Source organism: Alosa pseudoharengus, unplaced genomic scaffold (assembly GCF_046254945.1).
Source record: "Alosa pseudoharengus isolate Yale_2024_CS ecotype anadromous, Long Island Sound unplaced genomic scaffold, YU_APseudo_1.1 YU_APseudo_1.1_scf_5, whole genome shotgun sequence".
NCBI lineage: Eukaryota > Metazoa > Chordata > Actinopteri > Clupeiformes > Clupeidae > Alosa > Alosa pseudoharengus.
Genome location: NW_027468837.1, coordinates 19,541,960 through 19,560,716, shown reverse-complemented (window position 1 = coordinate 19,560,716; position 18,757 = coordinate 19,541,960). Strand labels below are relative to the sequence as shown.

The window sequence follows — 18,757 nt, the reverse complement described above, 5'->3', positions numbered from 1 at the left end:
CACACTTTCAGATCACTTGGAGCTAGCCTAGCATACTGACAAGCTACATCCGACCCAGAACCTCATGTATCTGGCACTGTCTGCTGAACTTGCGCAGAAACATCAACATGGACATGACCAGCTTTTAAAAATAGTTTTGAAAACGAAATATTTTTATAAATAAATCGGTTTTGGGTGGGCCTGTTGAAAAGTGGACGGGCCTAGGCCCATCAGGCCCACCCATAACGCTGTGCCTGCATCACAGTACATTAACACAAATTGCATTGCATTAAAACTTTACAGAGACATTACCCACTGGGTTTAATGCTGACATGTAAACACAGAGTTTCACAAACCCAATTATTCTATCATCAAGGCTAACAACAAGCTCTTGGTGACGTTTGTGAAGGTAAAGGCATTAACTCTAACAGAACCAATGTGTCACTAAATAAACAAAAGTGTTGTATCATTTATATGAACTACAACAATCCATCACTGACAAGAAATAACATCTCTTTCCATATTTGAAACTGATGTAAAGGAGCATCCTACTTTTAATGCAATATTCTATTTCGAAATTAAATTCATATTTATTCACATCAAACATTGTTAAAAAGAGTTGTAAGCAGAAAGATAATTGTTTTAATGCCTTGTTATTGCCATTACAAATCAACATGTTGATGTCAAAGTAATGGCTTTGTATACTTAGGTAAATGAGTTTAACCCTTAAAGGAGTACCATCACACCGGTGTGACGGGAATTTTGAGAAATGAACGTTCTAAAGAATATCTGGGTTCATTGAATTCAACATAGAATTTTAGAACCTTCAATTGTTGCGGAACTTAGAATGTTCAAAAACCTACACCTTTAAGGGCGTTGGTTGGGTTGGTTAGGTCATATTAGATCACATACAGTATTAACATACATACCATTTTGTTATGTGTACATACACATCACAACTGTAGCTGACTGATTCAGTTGTATTTTGGCACAAAAAAATATGCACTGGCTTCCATACTTACGCATAATACATTTAGCAAGAAAATTGAATTGAGCAAAGGCTGTTGTAAATATCCAGTGTTGTTGTGCAATAACTTATTTCTGTCTTTTTATATATTTGTTTTCAAACAGTCTGTTCATGGAACTATTAAACCAGAATTTGTGTTATTACATGACATTGTTGGTTTTCTGTTTCTCCCTTGAAGTGGGTGCTACTGTCTAAACAAAATAAGTTTTGAATCAGGCAAACTAATAATAAACTTTTGCTTTTGAAGCATGTAGAAATGTACTCTCTTGTCAAAATCCATGTATGACAAGTAGTTTAGCTGGAGAAGTTTTTCTTTGGAAGAACTTTTCAAGTGTTGCTTTGGATCCACCCAGAAACATAGTACTTCTACAACAGTGTTTCCCAAAGTCTGGGTCGCGACCCACGGGTGGGTCGCAGGAGATTTTATTTGGGTTGCCAGCACAATTTATGTTGTGTTATAGGCCTAACTGATGCCATTTGTCATTTGATACCAGGAAAGCTAACAGTTTTCTATTAGGATGTAGTTTGTTAACTACCACAGTCACGGTTTTGTCATAAAAGCTTTCAAACTGGCGCATGAAACTGGGGGACGAACGCATCGCAGAGGGGGTGCCAGAGCATGGATATCTACCTCTCAAAATGAAACCGTTCTGTGGGACGCCTGCCATGTAGGCTATACCTCGCAGTTGCAAACTAGGCCTACAAGGGACATGAATCCGCTTATTTGCACGAACATTAACAGATACCAGCTCCTCAACTTTACCGATTAAAATCTAGTGACCGTGCTGTCAACTAAAGCAGACATCCGGACATAATGCCATTCAATTTGCATGTAGATAGTTTCGATCGTAGATGCAATCTTTAAAGTTAATAGCAACCTCCTCACATTCTTATTTCTGATTTAAACAGTGCATTATTAGGCTACAATTTAAATGGACATTTTAAACACTATTCTCCAAAGTAAAGGCACATTCTTCCGGCTATATTGCGCAAAAGCCTCTTGTTCTGATATAACGACTAGGCCTATACAATATAATATAATACAACAATACAATAACAACTTGAGTTATTTGCTGTTTACATCGGAATTGACGTCCACAGTGTTATGGACCCATTTGTCTGCAACGCAACGTAGGTGTAGCCTACAACATTTAATTTTTTGAAATACAGGAACAGCTTATGCTGACGAATGACGACTGCGCAACATGCGAGAATTTCCCCAAACTCTCGGATGCGCATTAAAACGTATCTTTTCAGTAGTCATTTCCAACTTTTCACGCTGATGGTGCTCAAAATGCAACACAACCGTGTTCAAAGCAGGATCTATCTATCTAGATCCTATAGCAATGTATGGTTTGGGAAGGCATAGAAAAGTTGGAGAACCTGTGGCCTAAAACAATATTGTTGGTTGCAGGGTAGATTTGAAGTGAAATGGGTCGCGATGGTCTGTCATTTTTAAAAAGTGGGTCCCCAGAAAAAAAGTTTGGGAAACACTGTTCTACAAGATCAGTGTGTTTTTGCTTGTCAACCCATGTGATTGTGCATTCATTGAAAGGGACAGTGCTGGCAAAATAGGCTGCATATTTGCTCTACTTCTTTCCTGCAAAGAATGAAATCTATAGAATCCGTTCAATCAACAGGTATAGTGCTATCTGGCAAGACAAGAATGTCTCATGGCCTCATCACTGATGCTAAATATGTGGCTGGCCATTGTGAGAGCTGGAGAGGAAGCCAGTTGGGTAAAAATAAAAGAATGCTTGGTATTCGTGGCACTGTAAACTCCCCCAATTATTTTTTTTTTCTCCATGGCATGAGAGAAAAGAGAAGTGAGAGGATCGTTTCTGGAGAGCAGGGAAGATTCTCGAACAGCACTCACTCTTGGCAGGCATCCTTTAGTCTGGCTTAACCCAGAGGGCAAAAAAACCTTTGTCATCATTATTGTGAATGTTACATATCTGATCGAATAACATTATTTTATAACTTTATTTTAACTCACTCTGGACAATGCACACTGAAGTTCTTCATGTAAGGCGGTTCAGTCTCGCAGACCAGAGTGTCTAAATAAACATGCACATACACACACAAATATGAGAGGATCATACAAATTGTTTGCTCTGCGCCTGTCTATCTTCATGTGAAGTAACCTGTTCATAAGAGTTAGCGCCCAAACAAGACAGAAGTGCGAGTGGACTGAAAATATTGAGGCGGATTGAATTAGTTACAGCTGAACAAACACTGACTCAAATGACCTGTGCTTTGGTCATACCCCCCTTTGGCTTTCTTCTCTTGGCCATCCTGGCCTCTCTCTGGCCTCTACTGATAATTGACAGCCTGCAGAGTGTGTCTGCGACACTCTGAGGCTACAACACCAGGGGTTCGCAAAGCCTGGCCACTTCCACAGGGACTGGACTAATCTCACACACACAGAAAACACTCAAGGTATGTTGCTTTAATTTCAGGTTTGAAATGTGCAGTGTAACAAAAAAATGTGCAATGTTTCTGGTGGCTTTATTGTATTTGATTGGTTAAGAAATTGTTTCCTCTGGTCAAAACAAACAACAATAACAACAACAACAAAAAACATGTTTATGGGATCTTGTGGGACCAGCAGAGGAGGAGGATAAAAGTGTCATCTTATTTATTCTCATATAATATACAGCACCAGGATTGCATTTATTCAGCGGCATTTATACAGTCTTACATATAGGTTTATATGTAATATATGGTGGATGAGATGAGGGTGTGCAGTGGATGCTAAGGTGTGTTTTGCCTCAGATCAAAATTGAGAAAGGACAACTTAGAGAACTTTAGTACACGTCAACTTTGCTAAATTGATTAGTTCTTCTTTGGACTCTTTCCATAGTCTGCTACTGTTACATTTCCAGCATTGGTTTAGATTCCACTCACACATTTGTGTCAGCCTCCAAGGCAAACATTCTTTCTGAGGTCTTCAAAACACCCGATAATAGCTTCTTTCAATTTAAACAGGGTCCCGAAGGTCAGCTCTCTAGGTCCTCTCAGAATTATTTATTACTCTGACATTGTTGTAAAGAAGTTTGAGCTTGATCTCCATTACAATACTGTGTTGAGAAAAATGTTTTTTGGTTGTTTTGTTTTAAACTTCCTTTAACCAAAATTGTAATGTTAATGTAACACAAACATAGACATATTCTCCCATGTGACTAGGGTAGGGCACAGAGGTGGCTGCCAAGGGTCAAGTAAACATTGGAACAACTGCCTAAGTCTGGGGACTGTGCAGATCACAAATACTGCAACCAAATTCCTTCGAAACCTTCCTCTTAAAGGCTGTCAACTAAAATCTCTACCGCCTGTGACTGAAAGACTACAGTATAGTATAAGTATAAGTATAAGTATAAGTATAAGTATAAGTATATATACTCTTTTGATCCCGTGAGGGAAATTTGGTCTCTGCATTTATCCCAATCCATGAATTAGTGAAACACACACAGCACACCAGGGGCGGACTGGGACCAAAAATCGGCCCTGGCATATTTGGCCCAAGCGGCCCTCAAATCGGTCGGGTACACCTAATTACTTTAAATACAAAATCTTTGCATTACCCTTATATCAGAGGTAGCCATGGAGCACATGATCTCCATATTCAAGTAGGCTATACAAGCAATTATTAAAGAAGAGTTTCTGTTTGAATTCAAAGTATCATTTCAAATGATTCAATAGGCTACATTTAAACTATACAATGCTCAACTGACAGCAGCACTAAACAGTTACTGAAGCCTATGTGTAAAAAGCTAAATTTCCTAGATTGTCGTAGACATTAATCACTGTAGGACAACTGAAACAACACAAAATAAACAGGGCTGTTGCTGGAAATATTTTATTCCTGTAGGCTATACTACCTACCTACATTGGAACAGTATAGCTACATTAACTAATTATCTAAATGTCTTCCAGTAGCCTATCGTATAGGTCACTGTATATAATAGCTTAGTTGGCTTGTGCATGAATATGATTTGACGTTTTGTAGCCTACATTTCTGTCAGTCTAAAGTCTTTTAGCCCATCTTTACCATGATAACCCTTCCAAGATAGAACCCTTTCGATGCTCTACTTTGGGAGACCAACCACCACTCATTAGCCTAGAAATCTAGACGCACCCTAGCGGCAGCAAATTACATTTGCTTCCAGGGCTAGTCTAGTTGGCTTGTGAGCTCGAAAAATTAAACTTCTATCAGGCCAATCAAATCGTGTATAGAGTCGTTAGGCGGGCTTAACATAATGATTGATGGCAGAGTTGCAACGGTTTGGCTTGAATTCCCTGCTACTTGAAAACAAAGAAGATGGATGTTGCTGTTGGCCAACAGTGTGACACGAGTTAAGCTTGTTTTAAGATGGCAAAAGTTTGAACTAGCCAACTAGTTCCGCTGGTGGGAAAACGCATGGGACTCAGCGCTGTCATATTGCGTGCAGAGGGAATTTGAAAGACAACCGATTATCCCGCCCCTCGGACTGAGCACTGCGAACGGTGAGTGCCCAGACCCTACATTTTAATGTGGGTCTGGCTCGTCAGGCTAACCACTCATGCCATCGATGTTGAATTTTGGGCGTCTGACGGAAACTGATCAATCTGACCAACAACATTGATTTGACACTCTTTTGCTGTCCAGGTTTGCAAATCATTCATTTAGAACATTTAAGTCGCGCTATTTGTTATTATAGGCCTAATCACAGCACGGCCTTACTATGTTATCATTACCATATCATTACATTATCGCAATTAATACGTCATCATAATCATCATCGTCAGCATGGCATGTCACACTTAGCCTACCTGCTCCACCACTGAGTTCTTATCATGTAGCCTCAACTACTGTAGGCTCCACCACCTGCTCACTGTCCCTCTGCTCTGTATGCTTGCTTACATCCTCGTTCAAACTCAACGAACTTCAACATGTTGCTGACATATGCTAGCCTACTTGCAATATTGTATTTTTGAAGCTTCTACATGGTGTTACTTTTGCACTATTGTCACTACCGGCACCCGCCGCAATTTCATGTAGGCAACTTTAACTTTTGACGCTCACAGAATCCTGGCTCTGAGCCAAAATGCGAGGGGTGGGGCCTGACGTGAGCTGTTATTGGATCAGTCGAGTGTCAATATGGAAATGTAACCAATGGGCCGCTGATTGTCCTTCATTTGGGCCGATCGTTGGCCAAAATGATTAAATTATATATAGGCCTATAGCCTATTCTATCGGCCCAAAAGGTGCGTCGGCCCACCGGGAAAATGCCCGGTATGCCAGATGGCCAGTCCGCCCATGCAGCACACAGTGAACACACAGTGAGGTGAAGCACACACGAATCCCGGTGCAGTGAGCTGCCTGCATCAACAGCAGCCGTGCCTACTGGTCAAGGTTCGAACCGGCAACCCTCCGGTTACAGGTCCGAAGTGCTAACCAGTAGGCCACGGCTGCCCAAAGGTCTTATAACTGTCATGTAAGGCACCATAAACTGAGATGATACAAGAAAAAATTATACAAGGTTTTTCTGCACATTTATTTCCATGGGTCATTTTATTTACTGGTCTCACTCACTCCACATCTGTCCACACTGCACTGACTGAAGCATCAGATGTCCTTCTGAGGTAATTCTCTGTATGCCCTACAGATGGCGCTATTAACGGCTCTCCTCGTGGCCCTGAGTCTGATTGTACGGAGTGACAGTGCCCCGCCACTGGATTCAGATCCAGTCATCTACGACCTAGAGAATTATGATGAGGGGCTCTGGGATCTGGAGAACTTTGCAGAGGGCTACGACTATGAGGAGGTGAGGTCAGCCACGATCACATGCTAGGAATGCATAGAAAATAGGTGCCAAGATTCACTGTTAATGGTCATAAAGCACAAAATAGTAAGCACATTCAATTACCCTGCAAAATGTAGCCTATGGCCACAACCTTAAAGATGAGGTCTCTTTTTCACCAAAATGTTGTTGATATTTGAGCTCAGCAGCCAATCAAAGTGCACGCCTGTTTTCCTTGCGCCTGAAACACAGTGTGGATTTGCTCATGGCCCACCCCTAGTCAATACATTTATTCACCAGTTAAAGAGCCAATCAAACTACATTTGTTTCAGATGTCCACTCCAAATGCACCTATAGCATTGAACGTATATAAGAATTGGCAATGACCAGTTGCCATGAAAAATTTTGTTCTATGGATGTTGAATAATGATATTTCAAGAGGGTTTATTTTTTTGGTAACACTTTACTTGACAGTTTTGACATAAGAGTGACATGACACATGAACCCTAACCCTAAACCTAAACCTAAACCTAAACCTAACCCTAACCCTAACCCTAACCCTAACCCTAAACCCTAACCCTAACCCTAACTCTAATCCTAACCCCACCTAATCCCAGTGGTTAAAGTGGGATTTGGCAGGTGGGGGAACCTTAAAATTCAGTGTTGGTGCAACGGGGAAAAATGACTGACCGTTGGACAACATATTGAGTATTGTGGTGTTGCAATACTTTTTGGTCACCTCTGTACACGCAAAAATTAACTCACCATTTATTTTAACAATATCATTGTGCTATATCATTGGTATGAAAGAATATATTTATTATTAATTTATCTGAGGTGGCGGAACTGCGTCCCCCCCCCCCCCACACTTTAACCCCTGCCTAATCCTAACCCTAAATTGTTATGACGAAAACCGAATGTCATTTAATAACAGAAGTGTTATGTCAAACATTTATGACTTGTTTATGACACGTTCATGACAGTGTCATGTCACTCTTATCTCGATACTGTCAAGTAAAATGTAACCAAATTTTTTTAGGGCCTTGTGAATCAAAGCGCTTACCCCAACTGTGAAACTAACCTCATGTGCTTCATGTCTTGCTTTTATATTCTGCCCCTTAGATTGAAGTGGGCACGGTAGCTCCCCCTCCCACCCTTGAGCCACCTGCCATCATCCCTGACTCTGATGTCGAAGCAGAGGTCACTCAGCCTCCTCTTCCCACCCAAGCTTCCACCCCTCCCACCCTAGTCTTTACTGCCCCAGGACTGTTTGGCCCAGAAACTGGATTAGGTGAATTAATAATTTGTTCAACTTTACATTTCTTCACTCATCATGTTAATCCTTTCAGTTCAGCTCTCTCTGGGTTTCTTTATGGACACATCTGGAGTTCACTCGGAAAAAAGTTAAAGGGCAAATGTAAAGACAGAGACTGGGGTAACAATGTATTCACATAGAAAATAGGGTCATAGTAACACATGGTGTTCTTGAAAATCCTTTAATTTTGTCGACTGTTGAAACTAATGTTGTCTCTTCCACAGACATGCCCACCTGTTTGCTGTGTGTATGTATAAGTGGCAGTGTTTACTGTGACGATGCTGAGTTGGACCAGATCCCTCCTCTGCCGAAGGACACCACTCACTTCTATGCCCGCTTTAACAAGATCCAACAAGTTCAAACCAGGGACTTTGCCAACTTGAGTAATAATAGCATTTTCACTGAAACTGAGCTTGTTTTTTTACAATAATATACTGTATATATAAACACTTTACTTGACGGGTGAGTTCATACATACATCCATACCAAACCTTTCATGAATGTGGAAGACAGAACGACGACAACTTGTCAAAATAAAAGTCCCAAACGCAAAGCAGCATTGCTGTTTTTGTTCAAAACCTCTTACCTGATCACGTCACATCTGAGTCAATGGGCTACTCCAGTGCCAAAAAGACAGAACATGGTCAAGCAAATAATTTATGTTTCATAAAAATGTATTTGTTTCATGATGTAACCTTTGCAGATGATTTCTCATCTTTTGCTACTGGGAATGTCCAACCGTTCCAGGTTACACAAATACGGGTCAGCTGAATGTAGGCTAGATTACCTCCCAGTGTTAAACTCAGTGATTACGAATACTTCACAACTTGTATAGTAAAGTGACATTCGATGTAGACTTCATAAGATATTCATGAAATATTTACAAAGGCTGGAGAGATTAAATCAATGGTATCCAGGTTACACAAATGCGGGTCAGCTGAATGTAGGCTAGTTCTGTCTTCAACATTCATGAAAGGTTTGGTATGAATGTTGAGTCATGTCTCATGAAACAGTCAAGAATGCTTTATGTGCAGTTTATGACAGCTGCTATGAATGTGTTATGAACTCACCCGTCAAGTAAAGTGTTACCATATATTTTTACTGCAATGCAATACAGAATGCACAGTTAATATGTAGAAACATTGTCACTACAGTTTGAATCAACTTGCATAGGTCAAAAGGTTTCTTTGTTGAAATTAGGAAGCTTGAAATACAGTGGGTACTGTAGTTCAGTGTACTGATTACTATTAGGAGCACATAACTATTTATCCTTTAAATAATATGTTATTATTTCTCAATAAATGCTCACTGAACTAGTGTCAATTGTTTCTTTACTTTCTAGATCAGCTGAAACGCATTGACCTGACGGGAAACCAGATCTCTTCTCTTGAGGAGGATGCTTTCCGGTCCATGTCCCAGCTACAAGATCTACTCCTACCGGACAATCGTCTTCAGGCCCTACCAGAACTCCCCAAAACCCTCAAGTATTTGGATGTCAGCAACAACCAGCTGAAAAGTGTTGGAATTCACGACGAAGCCTTTAAGGTCAGGAGTAAATGGAGAAACGTAGTCCCAAACTTCTTCTTGTGGCCTTGCAAGTGATATTTGTTTTTCCACAAATCTCAACCATACAATGCCCTGACGTGTTTAAGTGGGTCTTGTGATGAATATTAACCTTGATCTTTAAATAGGTGCAATTTAATTGACCTTTGGATGACAGATAAGAACCCAATGTTCCTGAAAACAATGTTTGTTTACCAATCAAACTGTTCTTCACAGAATTTGCAGTCATCCAAAATGGTTGCTGGCTTATTGTTTCCTCATTTGTATTCTATTTAACTGCTGGTCTACAGAGTAGACATATTATGTGGTTCAAAGAGCAGACATCCCAGTTGCTATTTGATATGCAGTAATTATGACTGGAAAACAACCTCAAAGCTAAACCTCTGGTGCTGAAAATAAGTGTGGTGTGTGAACCTGACACCACCATAAGGCAGTCCAGTAACCACTAGCTAAATGCTGGCATGAATCAAGCCATTAGCATTGTTTTTGTGGTCTAATTACTGACTGCCAGGAATCCCCCCTCAGGATATGAACAACCTACAGTTCCTGTATCTGTCCAAGAACCTACTGGACTACATCCCTGTTCCGCTGCCCGAGAGCTTGCGAGCACTCCATCTCCAGGTAAGTTATCCGAATTCTGAACAAATTACTAGGAGAGAACCATGTGACTGTTGTTGATGACTCTAGAGAAAGAAAATCCCCATATTCTGTCATGCCCAGATATACTTTTAATGATCTGTCATGCAGATTTGAACATGAGGCCAAGTCATTATGAACCCAGGTCTGTCTTTTGTCTCTTATTAGGTGTGTGGTTTAATTAGGTCTTTCTCTAGAGGTATGAAGTTAACTGATGGGAAATTAGTTTTAATAATAATACATTTATTAATAATAATAATAATACATTTAATTCAGAAAAGCGCATTTCAAGGTACCCAAGGACACTGTACAATTGGCAAGGTACATAGAGCATGCAATCACATCCATGGTTGGATTTACTGACAGTGTAGACAGTACATTCAGGCAGGGACAATGAGAGAACAAGCATATAGGAACGACACAAACACAAGTTGGACATGGATGCAAGGTACATAAAATACCAAGATGCAGAGGAAACATAAAACACCCTCAGAGGGCATACAATAGTACACTGAACACAAAGTGAAGACCAAGTGTAAGACATAAAAACAGGGGAAATAAAATAAAAGAGGCAGTGCAAGTAGAAATCAGGGGGCTGACAGGAAAGCTAAGCTAAAAAGATGTGTTTTAATTGAGTTTTAAAAGTGGATATACATGTGCTTTGGCTCATCACAAGCGGCAGGGCATTCCACAGTTTAGGACCTGCCACACTGAAGGCCCTGTCACCCATGGAGCGAAGCCGAGATGTGGGGACTGCTAGAAGATATGTTTCTGTAGAGCGAAGGGTGCGGGATTGCAGGTATGGGGTGAGGAGGTCTGATAGGTTTATTTAGGGATTTATAAACAAGGAGAAGGATTTTGTAATGAATGCCATGGTGGGCAGGAAGCCAATGCACCTGCTGGAGGATGGGAGTAATGTGATCCCAGTGCGGGTGAGTAGCCTTGCAGCAGAATTTTGGACATACTGTACTGCAGCCTATTTAGGGTTTTTGCTGGGATGCCGTAAAGTAGAGCATCGCAGTAGTCAAGCCTAGATTTAATGAATGCATGTATAAGTGTTTCTGCTGCAGATGAGTTGAGGGAGGAGCGGAGTTTGGAGATGCTTTTGAGATGGAAGAAAGACGTTCTGCTGATATTTTTGATATGTGACTCGAAAGAGAGAGTAGAATCCAGTATTACGCCCAGATTTCTAACTTCAGCAGAGGTTGTAGCCGGGGATAGATAGCTGCCGATGTTCTAGTTTTTTCAGAATATTCGGGGTAGAAATGAGAATAGCTTCTGTCTTATCTTGATTGAGTTTGAGGAAATTTTGAGTCATCCAGTTGTTAATGGCATTTAAGCAGCTGACCAGGTTGGATAATGCATCTGTTTAGCTGTGCTTTTCATGGTTGAAGAAAATCATGCATAGATAAAATCAAGTGAATAGAGACATGACGTGTCTGCATCAGTAGTGATAGTTTCCCGTTTTATTTACACCACTACAGCATGAGTCAATGATTTTATGTTTGTATGTATGCAGAAAGCGTATAGCATTATGACAATCTACAGAGAACTCTATTTTGTTTGTAATGAATACTTATCCGATTTGTACTATATATGATACAGATATACGTCATAGTCCAAACTGAGTTATTACCAGTGTGTGTTCCTTGATGTTCTTCTGGACTCTGGGGGGCTAATGATTGACCCTGAACTTACAGTACAGATTCAGAGAACCTGCCTGACCCTGCCATGAACTCCGTTGACCTATGACCTATAATAACATGACCCGTCCACCCTGAGGTCATGTTATTGATTGATCCAGAAGATGCTCTTTCTTGAATGTGGATAATTTGTATTTGGAGTGACACAGCCTCACGTTGCAGGGCTAATCTCATGACATTTTCTTTTTGGGCAAAGCTTTCATTCTCATCAATGGGTTCATCTCTGTCATGTGAACGAGACCTCTTCCTATGCAGTCAGACACCACTCGAGTTTGTTATGTTCTTTTGTGTAGGCCTACTGTCGTCACTATTTAATGCGCAAAACCTTGCAAACATGACCACCAACACAGCTGACACTAATGTAAGCTTGCTAGCATGCTAACTGGCTGTGTCTTTTGACTCTGGAGACCTGCAGACCTGCAGTGCTGCATGTTTAAATCAGCAGTGGCATACCTTCAGTGTTGTTGATTTGAGAAAATGAGAGTGAAAAACATTATAAGGTTGACCAACTCTAAAATGGACCTTTTAAATGCAGCAAGATCGAGGATAATAGAGTAGGTTAATAATGTAGAAAGGAAGGCCTGAAGATGAATCAGTGTTACAAACTGATGTGTGTTTGTATACATTTGATATGGTAATAAAATAGCTAATAACATCGAATTGTAGAATGAGTGCATATATGGTGTGGCATGGCGTGTATAGTTTAATTTTTGTGTAGCCTATATTAGTTTGTGTGTACTGGATAGGTGTTAAAAACCACACAGTACATCTTACAGTATATCTTCTTACACATCTTTACAACTGTTTACACACGTTTTTAAAACTCTATGTCTATTTTTCAAAACTCTACACTCAAAACCCACAATTGCTCACACAAAATGCCTCAATCTCCAGCAAAATGACACACAACATTTAAAATGTCATACGCACATCTCTAAAGCAAACATTCACATTATAAACACTTTTGTCATAATATGACATTTTGGATACATCATGTACACAATGTTGCTCAAAACCAAAAGAGTTTTACGCGAAGTCGACTTTTTGTAGAACATTACGCTAAAGTATCTGCACTGTTGAAATTGAAAACCAAGTCAAACACTGAGAATTAGTGTATGATTTTGCAGATTTGGTGTGGCGATATGGTATTTGAAAGACATGTTTAGAAAATTGTGTGACAAGCAAAGATTTAGTGTGTAAGCAGTTGAAAAAAATGTAAATCTTGATCAGGATTGAAGTGTAATTTCAGATTTACCTTAGGTTAAAATAGCCCATGATTTTATTCAATAGAAAAATATACCAGAATCCACTTCATGAATAGATTGAAATGTTTTTAAAAATACTGACAGATCACTAGACACAGAGGGACATGTTTTGAGTTACTTTGACATGCTTTTTTCTGTTATTATTATTTACATGAAGCAAGCTTGCTATTCTGTTTGATGCATTGTGTTTTTGTGTTTACAGGACAAACCAAAAGCTGATAGTTATCTGCTCTGTTCTGGCTCTATGTGGGACTACCCAATAGCCTAATTGTGGTGACAAATATAGAAAGGCAGGCTATCCTAATGGGACCCATGTCCTCTTTTTGTTTTAATTCCCAGAACAACAACATTCAGACGCTCCACGCAGACACCTTTTGTAATAGCCACAACATTCACTACGTCAGGAGAGATCTGGAGGACATCAGACTAGATGCCAACCCGCTAGATGTCAGCCTCTTCCCCCAGGCTTATGTGTGCCTGACTCGCCTTCCCGTCGGGAACACACACTAACGGAAGAACGCCACAAGAGCACCACCACATTTCACACCATTTAGTCAATAACAGTTTCATTTCTTCACTTCTTACAGTAATCATTTCTTTCATAAACTGTGCTACGTAATTCAGTAAAATAGAATAGTAGCCTCATACAATTAGAGACTGATGCCTGTGTTCTGTAAGCTTTATTTTTAAGGTCAGTTAACATTTTTGGTGTAGTACCCACAATCCACCACTTGTTGGGGAACTTCTCCCATTTATCTTACACAGTGCAGTGTTGATGATGCTGCTGCTGGGGATTTCAACTCCTGCAGATCTGAGTATGACTCTCAAGGAATGAGTGAAATATATGAATGTTGTAGAATATATGATTTCCCCATATTGTAGCGTTTTATTTTGTAGATTTTCTAATTCGATGTAAAATGGTGGCCTTTCTTCAAATATAGCGGATGGATTCCTTGGTTTCATAGCAACTCTAAAAATGACAAGTTGACATTTTACCCATGTTACGTGTATAAATATGCACCTCGTTGTATTGAAGAAAATGTTTGGCACTTTTAGAGAACAATTAATGTTTTGTTGACAGATTGTGACGTGTATCGAATTACAGCTTCTGTGCGTGATTTGTCTCACAAGCGACTCTGTGTTTGTTTGTGTGTGTGTCTGTGTGTGTGTGTGTGTGTGTGTTTGCGTGTGTGTGCTTCAAATAGTCTTCCATCAATATGTGAAGATGTGTGTTAGTCTCTGTTAATTGCAGAGAGCGGAAATCAAGGTCTAATTCCTGTTGGCTCTGAGGAACTCCCCTCCCTGATTTGATTACTGTGGCTATAATAGAGTGAAGCAATTCTAAATCTGCTGGACTGAGCTTAGCAGAAGGGTTAAATCAGTGACTGTTACGTCAATGTGTGTGTTATTATTCAAACAGAGGCAGATTAGTGCTGTCCTGATGCCAAGAGTTAAACAGGAAACAATCAAAAGTCACTAGAAGGCCAAAAGGAGACATCACAACTGTATAGTCTGGTTTTCCCTCGATGCTAACAACACATTGCAACCAGTATCTATTTTTTTCGGTGTGATCTTAATTTCTTTGACAAATGAGTCTTACCATGATCATTTGTTCAAGGCTGATATATTAATCTCAGAAGAGTGTGATAAAAGTGTGCTGCTGGGAGGGTGAGAGAGATAGAGAGAGAGAGAGGATGAGAAAGGTAGAGGAGGGGAGGGGGAGTGAAAGGAGGATTAAAAAGGAGAGTATCAAACCAAGGCCAGGCAGAGGATCAGTGGGATGCCTTCTTCCTCTCATCTTTTTTTATTCCATCTCTTTTGTCATCCTTGCATTGCCAGGGGCCGCCCAGTGCCTCTCCCTCAGCCTGTGTTCTCCCTCTGTAGATGTCATCAAGTATACACGGCACACATCTCTCTCTCTCTCTGCCATTCCTTCTCTATCGCACGTTCTGTCTCATATTTACTGTCTTCCTCATGAACATTAGGCACACACAACCACACACACACACGCACACACATATACACATTATAGTCACATACACACACACACACACACACACACACACACACACTCACCTGATGAATAAAAGTGATAATATGTGTCGCTTCTCCCCCTCACCTCATCATGATCAGCACCACAAATCATGTGTATGTGTGTGTGTGTGTGTGTGTGTGTGTGTGTGTTGTTGGTTGGTTACTAATGGTGTGAAAGAGAGAGAGAGAGAGAGCGGGATGGATGGCATAAAAAAGGGAGTGGGGATAAAGTGTGTCCATATTGGCTCTGCTCACGTGCGCGTGGGGGAGGGGAGCGGCTGGTGTTCAGGGGACCGGCACGGTGCGGTGTAGTGCGGCGCCTCCCTTCTGTCTGGTTCTCCCTTGTGGCTGTCACACCCACTGCACCCTTCGGTATCTGGCATGCCGTGTCGTGCACGCCAAACTTGGGGTGGCGCTGTCCTGTCGTGACCTGTGGGTGTGGTGGCTCTGTGATGGCCGTGCAGCTTACTGCCCTCTGCATCATCAGGGTCTCACCTCAGTCGCTCTCTCACTTCTCTCCCGTCTCACTTTGTCCTGTATCACTCATGTATGGATTTATGTTAATGTTTTGCACCCAATTAACTGTCTGTTATAATACTCTCTCCTCCACACACACTCGCACACACCAATTCTCTCAGATTCTCTCGGTCACTCCTCAATGTCTCTGCCTCTTTCCACTTACCATTCAGCCCCTCCCTCCCTCCATCCCTCCCTCTCTCTGTCTTTCTCTCAATCTCTCTGTGTCTCCCACTCCTCACCCCCTCCCCAACACCTAGCCCCCTCTTTCTCTCTCTCTCTCTCTCTCTCTCTCTCTCAATCTCTCTGTCTCTCTCTCTGCTGCTGCTACTGCTGTGCTGCACCCCTGTGCATGAAGGTGACCTTGCAGATTGCCTGCACTCATCTATCGATTGCACAGCCTGGGAGGACCCGGGGGCTTCCCTCCTACTCAGAGTGCAGGCAGGCAGGCTGCAGTGTGTGCCTAGGTGCATCTGGTGCGGAGGAGTGCCAGTGTGCTGCAGTGTGTGTGTGTGTGTGTGTGTGTGTGTGTGTGTGTGTGTGTGGAGGCACAGTGAGAAAAGCAGGGGTGAGCTGAGAATATGCGTCCCTCTCCATCCTCCTGCCTGTCAGAAAGCAAGCACACCCCTCAGCCATCAAATCATACAGCCACACACACACACACACTCACACACACACACACACACACACACAGACCCCATCCCCGATCGTCCCACCCCCTCCCTTCCCTGAGACGTACACAACCAGCTTCATCACTGCCTGCCTACACAGACTCACCCACGCATGCACACACAAACACACACACAAATACACACACACACTCTCTCACACACACACACACACACACACACACACACTCTCACACACACACACACACACACCCACACTTCCGGAGAAGAAAATGACCGTACATGATATGGGAATCAAAGATGCAGAGCACCACAGCTGTACCCGTGAACATGTATGGGGGATGGGAGTGTGTGTGTGTGCATGCTCTTAAATAAGGTCTTACTACATTTTATGCTTTTCTTATATAGTCTGTTTACCCTGTAGAGAATATAATCTGCAGTTGTCTTGCCTGTAATTGTCAAACAATATAAGCTGTAATTATGCAAGCATTGTGCAACTAAAAAGGTTAGAATAGACCTAGTTTGCTAAACAATGAAGGGAAAGGATGGTGTAGTCATAGCTTTGTTAGTATAATTACTTCCAGCTGAGACTCGGCTGAATTCAGTGACAATTAAAAACTGATGAAATGGCCACCATATGCAAATGAGTATTTGAGTGATTAATGGACATCAGACAAGTTATGGTCATTAAAAATAAATAAATAAATAAATAAATAAATAAATAAATAAATAAAGGGGGAAAAAGTGCAACTTTTTGAACAAATATGCATGGTGCCGGGTATGCAGACGAAGGCAGGCAGGGATGAGAAAGAAAAATGGAGGAGAGGAGGAGGAAGAGAGTGATGAAGATGAAGAAGAAAAGAGGTGGGAATAGTTAGCTGCAGGCGCTCGTGTGGGAGGTGAGCAGTGTGGGGGCGAGTGAGTGAGCGGACTCATGTTTTGCCATCAATAACGGCAGCTGCAGCAGTGCTGGAGAAAGGCAGGTCATTGGCATTTTAATTCTTTTCACAAGCGAGAGAAAGAGAACGAGAGAGAGAGAGAGAGAGAGCGGGAAAGAGAGGGAGAGTGGGAGGAGGCTGGGAGCCCTGCACAGGTCTGCTGACGCCAGAAGCAATGAAGGAGAGAGAGACAGAGAGAGAGAGAGAGATGTAGTATTGAAGAGGTGAAAGAAAGGGCAGCTAAAATGTAGATAGTAAAACTGAATGAGGGAAACCACGAACGTGCCAAACTGGAGAAACACTACCCGAGGTGGCCGTGAATAGGAAAGCAAGAGAAAAGATATCCGCATGAACATAGGACAGCCCCTAACCCAGCCAATGCTGTAGATCCCTCCTGTAGATCCCCATTTATATGATTCACTGATCCCCCTCACAGCCCTGTGCTATCTAGTACTGTCTCAGCATGGAACATGACCTGCTTGAGTCTGTTTTCCAGACTCCACTGTCCTTAGTATACGACCTTCAATCCACAAGACCTCCCAGTTTCAAATAACCTCATCACTCATCCCCTCATCTTCATTGAGATTAGCGTTTCAGTGTATGCGTTAGCCTGAATAGATTACATTTTTGACAAGGGGGTTAATCATCGAGCTCCCACTGCCCGTGCCCGTGCCTGTTAGCCTGTGCACAGAAATGATTATTCACAGAGCCAGGAGCCCTTTGCAAGACTGTAATAACTGCCCTCATAATGTTAGAAGATCGCTGGTTAGAGAAAAGGTTCAGTGGACAGTGAAAAAGCGTTAAGTCGGGCTGGTGGTGCTGGACACTCAAGGCCCCAGCTGCAGGGAGTCAGGTGGTCAGTGAGCAGACCCAGGAGGCATGAGGGGGAATTCCAGTACAGAAAACAGCCGGTGACTGCTGGACTCTGCTGGACTTGCAATGCATTGTGTTAGTTAAGCGTATGAGATTAAACCAGTTTGAACTAGTGTGATGTGATACTCCACTGGACATTGCAGGACATTAATCACATAGGGTGCGAGGCATCATCTCACAGTGCCATGGACGAGAAGGGGAGCTAAAAAAAGACACATGCTTTGGCAATCAGAATGGAACAGTATTGTGGCTTGGCTGTGTCCCCTGTGTCCCACATGGATTCATATGATGACTGTGATTCACTAAACAGTTTACCCAGAATGACCACTGTGAAAGAGTGGTCACATTAAAGGATAATTCCGGTATTTAGCACTTTGAGTCCTTTTTCTGGTTTGTTTTGGATGAACTAGAGTGGTGGACACCGAAATTTTGACGATGGGTCCTGTTTCGACTTTCTGACTCGTTTTGAATCGCCTTTGACTGTTTCAGAGTGGCTGGC

The 18,757-nt window shown here is 41.7% G+C and overlaps 1 protein-coding gene across 1 annotated transcript; it reads left to right on the top strand.

Annotated features, from left to right (window-relative positions):
- Window positions 1-6,651: 6,651 nt before the first annotated feature.
- Window positions 6,652-13,778, top strand: optc (opticin). Its single transcript, XM_076269173.1, has 6 exons — window positions 6,652-6,810; window positions 7,909-8,077; window positions 8,326-8,484; window positions 9,444-9,646; window positions 10,190-10,285; window positions 13,608-13,778. The coding sequence occupies exons 1-6, from the start codon at window positions 6,652-6,654 to the stop codon at window positions 13,776-13,778; spliced, it is 957 nt and encodes a 318-aa protein (XP_076125288.1).
- The last annotated feature ends 4,979 nt before the right edge of the window (window positions 13,779-18,757 follow it).